The following is a 12775-nucleotide window of genomic DNA, read 5'->3' as shown; positions in this document are numbered from 1 at the left end:
TATTTAAAATAAAAAATTTAACTATTTCAAAGATCTTCTTTCATACCAAAAACGTTTCCACTCAACTAATCGTGCATTCTTTGGAAGCTACCTCCTCCGCCTAAAATATCTTCAAGGTAGTTTTCAAGTGATTATGAAGTGAGTTATTATTCTGGATTAAAGTGAGCGAAACGATTACGCTTTCCTTTAATTACTACTGCTGCTGGTAAGGTAGAGAAATCTTCATTATCAAATATATTTTCAAGTTCAATCAAACGTTTTGGGATATAGAATAACTTCATCTTTGAATCCGAAAACTTTGAAGCTATTTATTTGAGTAATGTTGCTGCTTCTTCTATACTAATACTATCGTTAGCAGTAATAATTAATAAGCAAATCTTTGGATCATTGCTACCACAGTTATTTGGATTTCTAGCAATATCAGGAGTAAGCAATTTAACTGGGATTGTTGGGTTATTTGTACTTGCTTGCTTAACATATGAATACTCACGTAAAAATTTCTAAATTTGGTCTTTTTTGAAAGCACCTTCATACTTTATACCTAAGTAGTTTTCAGGCTCTGAAAGAACCAGGAGTGTAGGGAATTCTGTAACTTTGAATTTAGTTATCAAGTCTCTTTCAGTATCTCTAACTTCACCAAATTGTAATTTTGAGTTATACTCTTTGGAGAGTGCTCTGAAAAGTGGAGGAGTGGATTTCTTTTGAGTGAATAACAAAATTTTATTTTTTTCAGGGTTTTCAGTAATAAACTCTTCATAATTAGCTGTCTTGATGTTACGAACATAAGATTCCATATATCTAATTGCAAATTATGCAATTTTAGTGTTATCATTGAGAGGGCCTGTGTATTTGTAGCCTTCTTTACGGATATCTGATTCGTAAACTTATATAGAAGGGTGTTCGAATACTTAAAATTCATCTTCGCACACAGCATCTTCTTCTACACAATCAACAGCAGCAACCTTAAAAATACCATAATAAGTGCTGGCTAGCTCTCTATAGCTATCTTTGAGGTTGATTGATTATTATTAGTTAGATTTGTAGAACAAAATGATCCAAACTTCTTGACGACGTAAGAATTTGGATAAGCTACCCATTTCAATTTCATAAACATCACTTTAGCTAAAGAGATCTCTATTTTATTGTTATTGTTATTATCCTCCTCCAAAATTAAATTGTTGATGGAAGCCACCACCACCTCTTCCACCGCCACCGCCGAAGAATTAGCTGAAAATATCATCGAATCCGCCACCGCCTCCGAAATTGAAGTGATGACCACCATGTCCACCGCCACCTTATTGTTATTACTTAAGACCTTCTTCACCATACTTATCATAAATTTCCTTTTGTTTAGGATCTTTAAGAATTTCGTATGCTTCTACAATTTCTTGGAATTATTTTTCAGCTTTTTTAGGATCATTTGTATTTTTATCAGGGTGATACTTCAAAGAAAGCTTCTTGAAAGCTCTTTTAATTTCTGCTTCAGTTGCTCCTTTCTTTAAACCTAATACTCTATAATAATCTTTACCAGCGAGTACTGCTATAAAGAGAACTGCTAATAAAATGAGTGCAACTTTTACTTTCATTTACTTATTCTTTTTTAATAAACTAAGTAAATCTTTCTTTTTTTTAAATCAAATATAATTTTATTAGAAATAAATTATTTATTTATTGTGGAAAGTAGCAGTATTTATTTTTAATAACTTTAAGACTGATTAAAAATTGCTTGCTTGCTTATTCACAATTAATGTTGTAAATTTCAATATCTAAATTATAATGATTTGAAAAATTAACAAAAAAATGTGTTCCTCACACGTGTGGGGAAATGAAAAATAATTTAATAACCTTCGCAGTTTCTCAAAAACACAGATAATCATTTTATTATCTGTATAAGATAAAGTCTTTCTTTGAGAATCTCTACCCTAATTTTAAAAGTAAGAAGCATTTCATAACCAAGATAGTAGTATGAAAGGATTGTAATTGTATCATATTTTTCAAACTTTATTTTTTTTTTTTCAGCAAGTTTTATGTAAAACTACTTTGTTTTATCTGATAATATTTATTAAACGATAAAGAAAAATCTAATAGAAAAATAGAAAAAAACGATTGATTAATAAGTTATTATCAAATTTAAACTGGTCGAATATTAAATTATATTTATTTATTTATTTTAAAGCAAGCAGATTAAATAAAACACAAACCCTAAAATTTTTATTTCCACTTTTTATAATTTTTATTAATTTTTGCAAACCATTAAAAATGCATTTAATAATTATTTTTTGGTAAAAGGAGATCTTTTTCTGATCATTTCAAACTAAATTTCTCTTTTGTAATAATTGTTAGGCTTTTAAGTCTCTCGAATTTTCTTTAAATAAAAGGTTAGGAGAAGGTAGTATTTTAGGAAAAGCTGGCATTATACTTTAGTTATTTATTTTATTTGATAGACTGGATACTTTAGGTGAACTAATTTCTGACTAATTGATCTATACTTGAGCTAGATTTATTTTTAACTAACTATTCCACATTTGCTTCTATCCTTAATTCCAGCCCTTATAATTCGAAGTTTCTGATTACTCTTTTACCTAGTCAAACTAAGATAGAAAGCTAGAATAAGATTTTTTGTGATGTGAAGGCAATGGACTTTAAAAACCAACGATACTCTACAACATTTAGGCAGAATTATTTATACTTTTTACTGGCTTTGCAGTTTATCCAGGTAATTAAATGCCAAAATTTTAACCTTTAATTTATTGGTCTGTTGGAGAAGATAAAGCTTAAGAAAGACTATTTCTCTTATATTATATACTCATCTCTGTTGTATTGGTATTTGTTTAAGTATTCTGCCTTTAATTATTTTATGATCTAGATTCTTAGACAATGTTGTCTTATGTTTGTTCTTGATTGTTTTTGTTTGAAGTAAATTGTTTTTCACATATATAACTTAATCCACAAATGCTCTAAAGAGATTTTCTATCTTTTCTACTTTTCTAAAATATGCTATAAGATTAGTTAATTTTATCAGATTATTCAGTTTGATTATTGGATTAACCTAAATCTTATTGCACAGAAGGAAGCTTAGTTGCAGCATTTATACTTAAAAAGCTAATTTAATTAATATTTAGAGTTTTTTTAATTTAACTTTAAGAACTATTTTCTTGATTTTTAGAACTTTTAGCAGCTAAATTAAATTAGCTTAGGCTTGTATTTTACAAAAATGAAGCATTTTAATTAATTTTAGGAGAAGCACTAGGTAATTTTGGAGAGAACTAATTTTAAATATAGATTTAAGCAGGTATTTAGTAATTTGATGCAAAGAGCATTTCCCTTTTTTATCTAGAAGTCATTTAAACACTCTTAAATGGGTTCTATTTATCAAATTTTTGTGCTCTAGAGAAATTCTCTAAAATTTTATCAACTTTTTTAATTTGATCTTAACTTTAACTTCTTTGGTCAAATATTCTAGCATTTTAATCAACATCGCAAGAAAAAACAAGGTTATTAGTAAACTCAGGATTCCTCAGTGAAGTGTTTTTGTCATAAATAATTTCAGTTGATAAAGTGGATTTTTAACTATTTTTTTGTTTTCTTATTTTATTTTTTTTGTCATGTAAAGTATTTATTAATTCAGTAAATTGGCTATTTTTTGGTGAGTTACCTTAACTCAGCAACTTTCTCAAAGGTTATTTCTTACTCTTATGGCAATTTTACTTGAGCTGTGAATCATTAGAAATTATTTCATCCTTATAGTCTTAATCTTGGAAGCTGCTATTTAAATCTTAGAATTAACTTTTACCAATTTTTTTTCTTTCTGAATAATTCTTAATTTCACATTTCTAATCAGAGCAATTCTGATCCTAATTTAAAAATTCATCTTATTTATTTTCATACGAATTTCCATTTTAGCTATCTTAATTCTACCCTTAAGCAAGGAATTATCCATTTATTATTTATTTATCTGGCTAATTGAAGGAGTAGCTATTGTGCAATTCTTATTTAAAAGGGCTTTAAATTTAATCTTATTTTTCTTTTTGGCTATTTGGGTCTAATTTCAGACCACTATTGGTTTTAAATGATTAATTTTATTTTTTTATTTACTGGTCACCTACAAATAAGGTTATTTAATTTTTTTATAGTCCAATTTGATTTAATATCTTATAACTTTAATGCATCACGTAATTTACTTTTCTCCTTTTTTCTTCTCTAGACAAAAGACTATTATCTTCTATCCAAAATAATGGTTGATCTATTTCTTTAGATTTCTCTTATTATTTGTGCATTTTTTCAACGTTAAAATTTTAATTTTTCTCCTAATTTTCAATATAGGAGTAAGGAGAGTGTGACTATTATTTACTTAAACCCTAATGATTATCTAAACTTGAATTTTGATCTGAAAAACTTTTATTAATCATTTACTGTGGTCTTAGATTATGGAATTAATCTGTTTCTTCTTATAACTTACCTTCATCATACTATGAAAATGCCTTTTATGGTTTATTAACCTATATATCTTTGTGTTTAAGTGTATGCTATTTATGAAAATATATTTATTCTGAACTATTGAATTCAGATTTATTAAATTCACCAGATTGCTCTAAGTTGCTTGTTTAAAACGAAGTATTTACATTTACCTTATTTTCGTCTGAGTAATTTTATGAATTTTACATTTTATGATAAAAAGATGAGCTCTTGTTCTTGCTTGAAAAACTTCCATCTTACGAGAAGTCTTTTTGATTTTGTTACTGTAATAAATTTTTTAAGCTAAACCTTTTAGTTTCTTCTTTTTATGGTGATTCTGATTCTTTCCTTTAATGTTTATGTTGTGATTTGGAAAGAGAAGTTTTTCTAAAATAATTTTTATTTTCCTTATTTATTGGAAAAAATAACTCTTAAGATGTCTAAGTTGATTTTCTTGTTTCAAAAACAGAGGATCTTTTTATTTTAAATTTACTATTGATATCTTTCTCTGTTTACTCGTCTTAGCTATCACTATCGCTATTCCGTAAGTATTACAGACCTTACTCATTTCCAGGTGAAGATGATATGTGTTCTAATAAAGGTTTTATTGAAGTTTAACGACTAATAGCTCCTTTACTGTTTTACTTAATAATGTAGTCGAGATTTATTTATTTATACTGAGTATCCTGGTTTAGTTTCATACAAATAGGTTTTTTCAGAAATTTAGAGGTAAATTCTTGGTAAGTGTTTAAATCAAGAGTTGGGTTAAATAGCTAATTGTCTTTTTATATGCTTGGAGTTTAGTCTGAATCATTTTAAATTGAATCATCTTTTTAAATATCGGGGCTTTTTAAAAATGAATTTTTTTTTTAAAGTTTTTAATTTGACCCTGAAATCCACTCCAAACTATAATTGTCGTTTTTCAATTTCCTTTACATATTTTTCAAATAAGGGAATTATTCAAAAAGTATTTTTTATTCTTCTTCTGTTAATAGAGATAAGTCAGGTAGCTTCATCGCATTCTTTAATTATTTTTTAATGTGTTTTTTTACTAAATTATTTGTGGCATTTTAGTTTTTAATGTTCTGCACAATAATTTCTTTTTCTCTTTATTCATGAAATTTTACATTTTAATCATTCTACTTTATTATATTGTCTTAAATTTTATGTGTCTTTAGCATGTCCAAAAGTAGCTGTATTTAAAATTATAATAGTGTTCAAAAAAGAAAAATTAACAAAATAATTTACAGATTTATGTAACGAGTATATATGAGTATTTTATCTAGTTACCACTGCCTTCTACGTCCTGTAAATCTCATCATTTTTAATTTCATAGTCACCAAAACATTCCCCATTCGTAATAACTGATATTCTCATTCTTATTTTTTATTCTCTTTAAACTTACCTGTTATGCTTCAAGTTGTACATTTAAAATTTTTCATCAAGCTTCATGTTTGAGCTTTGAATAAAATCCTTTTGGTTTTAAACATTTGCAAGTTTGCTCAGTTCAACTTCTCCATCTTTGATAAAAAAAATATCTTCTACTTTATCTCCTTCCTCGTAGAGAATATTGTTTATTTAGTAAACATTAGTTTTCATGTCATGAATAAGCTTTATATAATTAAGTAAAAAGATAATTTAAACAAACTATTTTTTTTGCTAAAAATTACACTTAGTAGCTTTGATGTAGGTACTCCATCGAACACTTAGAATTATCTAAGAAATCCGATTTTTTCTTGCTTTACCCTTTCATGATACTTGCCAAGAAGCTTATCAAAAGCTTCTTTAGATAGTGACATTATATGAGTATCTTGTTTGCAAATCATAGTTCCTGTTCTATTTAATTTATATTGTTAGTTTTACTGATAAATTAAATATTATAAATAATTTTAAAAATAAAATATTGAATTTAATATAAAATTTATATTGTATAATTATTTACCTTCTCTACTTAGTTAATAGAGCTATTTCACCAAAGGCATCTCCAGGACCAAATACTTTGATTAAATTCCATCCTTTATAATATGTATCTAAAATTTATTCGTAACTTAAATTAGGATCAAATGCTTAATTTTAATCTTCTTCTATTTCTTATGAAGAGGCACCAATTATTTAACTTTTCTTTCTAGTCTCAAAATTCTACTAAAGTAAAGAATTAAAATCGCCAGCCATGATAGATTTCCTCGGGGCTTACTTCCCAGAGACCACATTTTTAGAAATGCTCTTAAAAAATTTTTAATTGAATATATTTTATGATTCTTCTCTCTTTTTTTCTATTTCTTTAGCAATCTCTGGTTTTGGTATTAACAATTAAACTGAACCTAATTTGTATAGAAACAATAAATATTAAAACTGACTTGTTTGTTTACTAAAATGCCAAAAACTTTACCTTTTAAGACAATATAATATTTATAGCCAAACTCACCTATAAAAAGAATAAAATGTTTGTTTAGTAAATTAAAACAGTAAAAATATATTTACCAAAGTGAAAAATAGGGTCTTTTTCTAAAAAGAACTCGTATTTTAGTTCTTTAAATAGAGACATGGCCATATTTTCTTTGAAAAGTATATCTTGATTCTATTTAAAAAGTGTCAAACCAGAGATGGCCAACTTCAAAAATTGTATTTCCTTCTTGTTTTTAAACTCCTTTTTCAGAATATGTATTACAAGCTAATTTTTAAATCAAAAAATTTATTTATTTTTGTTAATTTGTAGAAATTCATTTGAAAATACATCACTATCTTCACTGCTTGTAAGGTCTACATTAGATACTTCTATTCTTTGATTGTAGAATAATTTGTTTTTTAAAAGATCTTTTATATATTAGCTTTCTTGGACCTTACTTGCTATTATCTGCTCTCTAGTTACCTTTGTAACTACTTCATCTTTTTAATTCATATTTTTAAGTAATTCTTCAGCTTCCTTTGATTTTTAAAAGTTAAGAGCAAATTTTCTGCTATGGGTGATATTTTTGTACAAATTAGCCTCATCTAATTTTTCTTTTATAAGATTACTTAATCCAAAAGCTCTATCTTGCATCCTTGGGTCAAAAATTGACTTTCTTCTTTAAGACATGTCCATTTAGAAGCTATTAATACTTATATATGCAAGTTCTTTAAATTTTCTTTTAATGTAAGAGATATTTGACAAATTCTTATGTAGAAGTATTACGAATTTTAATAGGAAAATTAAAATTATTGGGCAAAATTTCTTAAATTATTAATACTAATTTTTTTATTAAAAATATAGAAAAGCAGCGAGTGCAATTAAATATTATAATTTATAAATAAATTATTGTGCTTTTGAATTGAATCTTGTCAAATTATTAAATTATTTTCTTCTAAAATTTTACTGACTCAAACAAAACTTAAATCTATTTTTGATATTTATTTGTATTATTTTTTATTTTTGAGTGATAATTTTTTTGTTTTTGGGTTAATTACAATCAAAGCATCAAAAATTTATTTTATTAAAAAGTACTAAAAATTATCACCTTGAAATAATTTTTCTAACACTAAAAATATAATTGCCATTTTTAGTAGAGAAAAGAATTTATTAAATAAACTTGGATGAAATAAATTTTTTAATAAAGTTTATTTACTGCTAAACTTAGATGTTTAAAAATAGTAGAAATAGTTATTAATTAATTAAGAATATTATATATTTAGAAGATAAGAGTTATTTATTTACTTATTATTCTCCTTTAAAGTTAATAATGGTAGTTATTTTGGTAATCAGCTCAAATATCTTGATAATTTTACTTTACCATGTTGCTAAAAACCATTAGATAATTTTTCACTGAAAAAAAATTAATAAATTATAATCTGAAAAAGGATTTGGTGGTTATTTGATAAATACATAAATAAAGCATGAATTAAGCAAAGTATAATAAATACAAGAATTCAACTATTAAAGCTTAGTCATAATCAAACTAAAAGCTATAATAGAACAAAACGCAAAGCAATCAATAGACTGAGAATCCTTCTTTTTATTAATACAGCGTAGAAAATTCTAAAAAAAAGCAATCCATTTCATAAGAAGAAAAAACAATGAGTTCAGGTACTTTACATTAATTTCAATACTATTTAATTTAAAGTCACCTAGAAAATTATTATTAAAAAATTAAAGAAGATTTGAATGATAGGATAAAAGAGATTATTTCAAGGCATGGCGGATACATATACTCAGAAACTAGTCCAATTAGCGAGTATTATACAAATTAGAGATACATATTAGATTTTTATTTTATGTTTGTATACTTATTAGGTAATTTTAAGATGTAGTTATTGGATCAGACTTTAATTAAAAGGCAGAATAGGCAGCATAAAAACCTAGGGATGCTAGCAAAAAAAAGAAGATTATTGAATCTCAACTAAAAAAGCTTTCTTCTTCAGGATCATCTTCAGCAGATAGATTTACTAAAAATAATTTTAAAAAAGATAAAAATCTTCAGCAATAATAGTTACCTAACCAAAAGAGAAACAAAGTTTCTCAAAGTTAAAGGGACTATATTTTCGAATAAAATTAGGATTAGACATCATCTTCAGAAGTAAACTAAGATGCAACAAATTATTCTTTTTCCGAAGGTATTCACAGCGGCGCTCAAATTTAAGAGCAAAAGAATTAAGAAGAAGTTATTTAACAGCAAGAAAGCAAAATATCAAATAGATTGCCATATCTAAAAGAAAATGATAACAAATATTAGTCATAAGATTAAAACAGCGGTAAATAGAAATATGTAAATGAATAAGCATTGTAAAATAGTGAAATTAATGAATCTTTTGGTAATAATGATACTTCTTAAATAAAGTACTCTACCAATTTAGACAGAAGCAATTTATAAAATATTACATGTGAAAAATATTCAACTCCTTTAAAAGAATATGACTAGAAAAATTTTGGAAAATCTAAAGACTGTCTCTAAGGGTCTGAATCTTAGCGATCATAGGTTTACAATCCAATCACAAACTCTATCCTTGAAAGTTCTTTTAAAAAACAACAACCAAATTCAAAACTTAGCTTGGAAAATAGCATAAAAAATATAAAGATAAAGAATTTAACGGTAAATAATTAGAAAATTAATTTGACAAAGAAATTTTAATTTACTTATTTCAAAATATCCTAAAAATTTAATTAACTAATATATTAATAGAGGATCAAACTAATTGTAAAACCACCTCTACTGGTTTCCGAAATTTGCAGAGGAATGGTTGGCTTATTCTGCCTATCTGATGAGATAAATGAAGATGAATCATTTCTTTCGAAAATGGTATTAATTTATTAAATAGTGTTAATTATATTTAAAAATTATTTGTAAAATGCTTAGAATGTTGATTGGACAGAAATTCAACCAAAATTTAATTAGCCAGGAGAGATGATGAATTTAATATGCAGAACAAAATCTTTAATTAAAAATGGTAAAATTAATGAGAGAAACATAAGATATGTTTCTAAAACATTGGATTCTATTGAGCAAGTTGTAAAAATGGAAGAAGAAAACAGAGAATACAGTGAAATGCAATCTAATCATTTTGAAAATTAAGTTATTATGGAAAATATGGTTGTTTTTGTTGACTTTTTAGGAGCAACTTGTGATTATTTTTTCAGAACTTCTTAATCAAATTTACCTATTTCAATAGATACTTACATGAATACAAATAAAAATAAAAAGGAATCAGCATAGAAATATCCAAATCATGCTTATATTGACACAAAAAATAAAAATTAAATTCCTCAAAGTATATAAATTTCATCCTATCTTGAAGAATAAAGGGATAACAGGAATATGTTAAGCACATAATCTAGTATGTTTCCAAATACTTCTTATGTTATGTCTAATAAATCTGAATAGATACCTCTCAGAAATGATAGTTAATTTATACAAAACTCTCAAGCTAGAAAGTCGAATGTTTCACAAAATGATAGATCACCTTAAAGCTGTGACATTAAAAAAATGAATAAATTTATAAATCACACTCCGAATTAAGATTAAGCAGGAAATTAGAAATACTTTTTATCAAAGAGCAGGAGTAAATTTTTTAATCAACAAATTTAAAATATTCATGTAAATTATTATTTTTTAGATAACTATTCATTAAAAATTTAACCTCATGACTTCTCTAATTCGAATTTAGAGGAGAGTAAATATATTTCTGATGTAAATAATAGCAATAATGGCTATAATCGATAATCAAATGAATCGATACAAAAATCATAAAAAACTAAACAAAATTTAGTGCTTAATAAAACTTCAGATACATACTATGGGTTAGGCTCCCCATCTACTTAAAAATTAAATAGCACATTTACCACTAACATAACTTAAAGTAGGTCATAAACTCCAACAAGTGAGGTATATTCATAAAAAAAAAATACAATAAAACCAAGAGGGTCATCCTTGGCAAAATAGCAGTTGAATGCTTCAAATCAAAAAATAAATTAATAAAAAAATATATTTAAAAAATCCAGTAAGGATTTAGAAAATCAGGAAAATGAAGCCTCTGTAAACATAAATAGAAGCACATCTAGAAATAAAATAAATTAATCAAAACCTTTAAAAGAATCTATAAATAGTAAAAATACAGATAAATAGATACCATAGGAATAGGATTTTAGAAAAAATAGGTTAGAAAAAATTATGGAATTAAAAGTAAAAAAGCCGAAAGTTGAAAGCTTTGTTAAAAAAATGATAAAGGGTGATCCAATTTACTAAGATGTACTTTTAAAAAAGCAAAGAAATTTAAGTAATGACTAAAATAGTTAAAATTTGAAAAATAATAATAGTCATTTACTTAGCGGTTACCATCAAATGTGTGACTAGTATGAGCACTAAAAAAGTCATTTATCTGAAAAGCTCTAAGAAGTATAAAACTAAGTTATACAGCTCTCTTAACGTGCTAACAAAGCTGAATGGGATGATAAGCGATATGCTAAATAAACTCAAATGGACGAGGAGAATTCCTACTAAAAGTTTGATTTAAATTTTAAAAGAGAAGAGCATCAAAGACTTAAGGATTTCTAAAAGAGTGTTAATGAAGATGAAAAATAACTTCTTAAAGAATAATCTGTAGACAAATATTTGATGAATAGGAGTAGGAGGGAATATGAAAAAAGTGTTCAAATTTAAAATAATGCTGAAGAAGAGTTCAGATCAGTATAATTAATTTTAAATTAAAAGTAATATTAATAATTTAATTAAAAAATAAGTATGTAGATCTGAAATATAAGTAAGCTATGCAACGAAGATAGCTCCTTTAACAAAAAAGTGAGTTAGATATTAAAAAATAAGAATACGAAGACATAAGAAATTACAAAAGCCACTAAAAAAGCTTTGAAATCCTTGAGCAAGTAATAAAAATTTTAAAAGAAAAAATATTATTTTTGTAGTTTTAAGTAGCATTTATTTATTTATTTATATATAAATATTTTAATTTACTAATTATTAAAAAAAATAAAAATAGAAAAGTAGGTATGGAGATGAAGAGGTTAGTAGATTAAACTACAGTATTCAAAAAAGCGTTGAGAAAAAGAACGAACTTGAAAAACGTTTAGAAAAAACCTTAGATGTCATTTATAACTTTAGAAAATTGACTTCTTTCAAGAATCTTCATGAGTTTTAATGAGAATTAATTGTAGAATCCTTAAAAGCAGCAACTAAATAAAATAAATCTATAATTTAATATCTCTAACAAACCAAAAATTTTTCCTAATAATAGTTAAAAGATTAATAATATTTTTTAGCAAATAAAGTAAATATAAATTTTCTTTGATGAATTTATTTATAGGAGAGAGTAAGTTACATCTAAAAGTAACATCTATATTAATAATCAATTTATATATATAAAAAGAAATAAAAAATATATTTTTATAAGGTGTTTTCTAAAAAGAAAGTATGTTTTAAAATTAAATAAATTTCTAATTTACTTATTTAATTAATTATTTTGTGAATTTTTGTCATAAGTGTTTTTAGTGTGTATTTTTTATTTTACGTCACAATTCCCTAATTTTTATCACAAATTACGATTAATAATTGCAACTCAATTTCTAATTGATCATTATTAACCTCCGTTTTAACATTTAAATATAGTTAATTATTCTAAAAGTAAGGCAAAAAGAGCACTAACTTCACTTCCTAATTTATATTTTATAAGTAGGATTTAATTATATTTTAACTTAAGTAAACAAGTAAAGTAAATCAACCAAGGTGAATTAATTCGGGTCGCTTAATTGTAAAATTGATTTTGATTTTATGAATTTATTTTAATTATAATCTTTTGAATAATTATGATGTCATTACAAACGTAAACAGCACGTATTAAT

General features: G+C 25.2%; 3 protein-coding genes across 3 annotated transcripts; 1 reads left to right on the top strand and 2 right to left on the bottom strand. All coding sequences in view use genetic code 6, as the record gives it.

Annotated features, from left to right (window-relative positions):
- Positions 1 to 26: 26 nt before the first annotated feature.
- TTHERM_00195890 (DnaJ domain protein) lies at positions 27 to 1586 on the bottom strand (the record flags this gene model as incomplete). Its single annotated transcript, XM_001017243.3, has 1 exon — positions 27 to 1586. The coding sequence occupies one exon, from the start codon at positions 1584 to 1586 to the stop codon at positions 27 to 29; it is 1560 nt and encodes a 519-aa protein (XP_001017243.1).
- Positions 1587 to 2309: 723 nt separating this feature from the next.
- TTHERM_00195880 (cyclic nucleotide-binding domain protein) lies at positions 2310 to 7666 on the bottom strand (the record flags this gene model as incomplete). The annotated part of the gene is made up of 7 exons (XM_001017242.3): positions 7190 to 7666; positions 6937 to 7126; positions 6845 to 6880; positions 6398 to 6776; positions 6126 to 6291; positions 5704 to 6066; positions 2310 to 5648 (listed from the first exon to the last, which is right to left on the bottom strand). Exons 1-7 carry the CDS (start codon positions 7535 to 7537, stop codon positions 2310 to 2312), a joined length of 4821 nt encoding a protein of 1606 aa, XP_001017242.3. The 5' UTR covers positions 7538 to 7666.
- A 659-nt stretch (positions 7667 to 8325) lies between these two features.
- Positions 8326 to 12078, top strand: TTHERM_00195870 (hypothetical protein; the record flags this gene model as incomplete). The annotated part of the gene is made up of 8 exons (XM_001017241.2): positions 8326 to 8515; positions 8585 to 8663; positions 8723 to 9518; positions 9609 to 9725; positions 9783 to 10485; positions 10540 to 11609; positions 11663 to 11803; positions 11917 to 12078. The coding sequence occupies 8 exons, from the start codon at positions 8326 to 8328 to the stop codon at positions 12076 to 12078; spliced, it is 3258 nt and encodes a 1085-aa protein (XP_001017241.2).
- Positions 12079 to 12775: the final 697 nt, after the last annotated feature.

This window comes from Tetrahymena thermophila (assembly GCF_000189635.1).
Source record: "Tetrahymena thermophila SB210 genomic scaffold scf_8254617, whole genome shotgun sequence".
NCBI classification, from domain to species: Eukaryota; Ciliophora; class Oligohymenophorea; order Hymenostomatida; family Tetrahymenidae; genus Tetrahymena; species Tetrahymena thermophila.
Note: the sequence above shows the minus strand (reverse complement) of the source record. Positions and strands in the feature narration are given on the sequence as shown.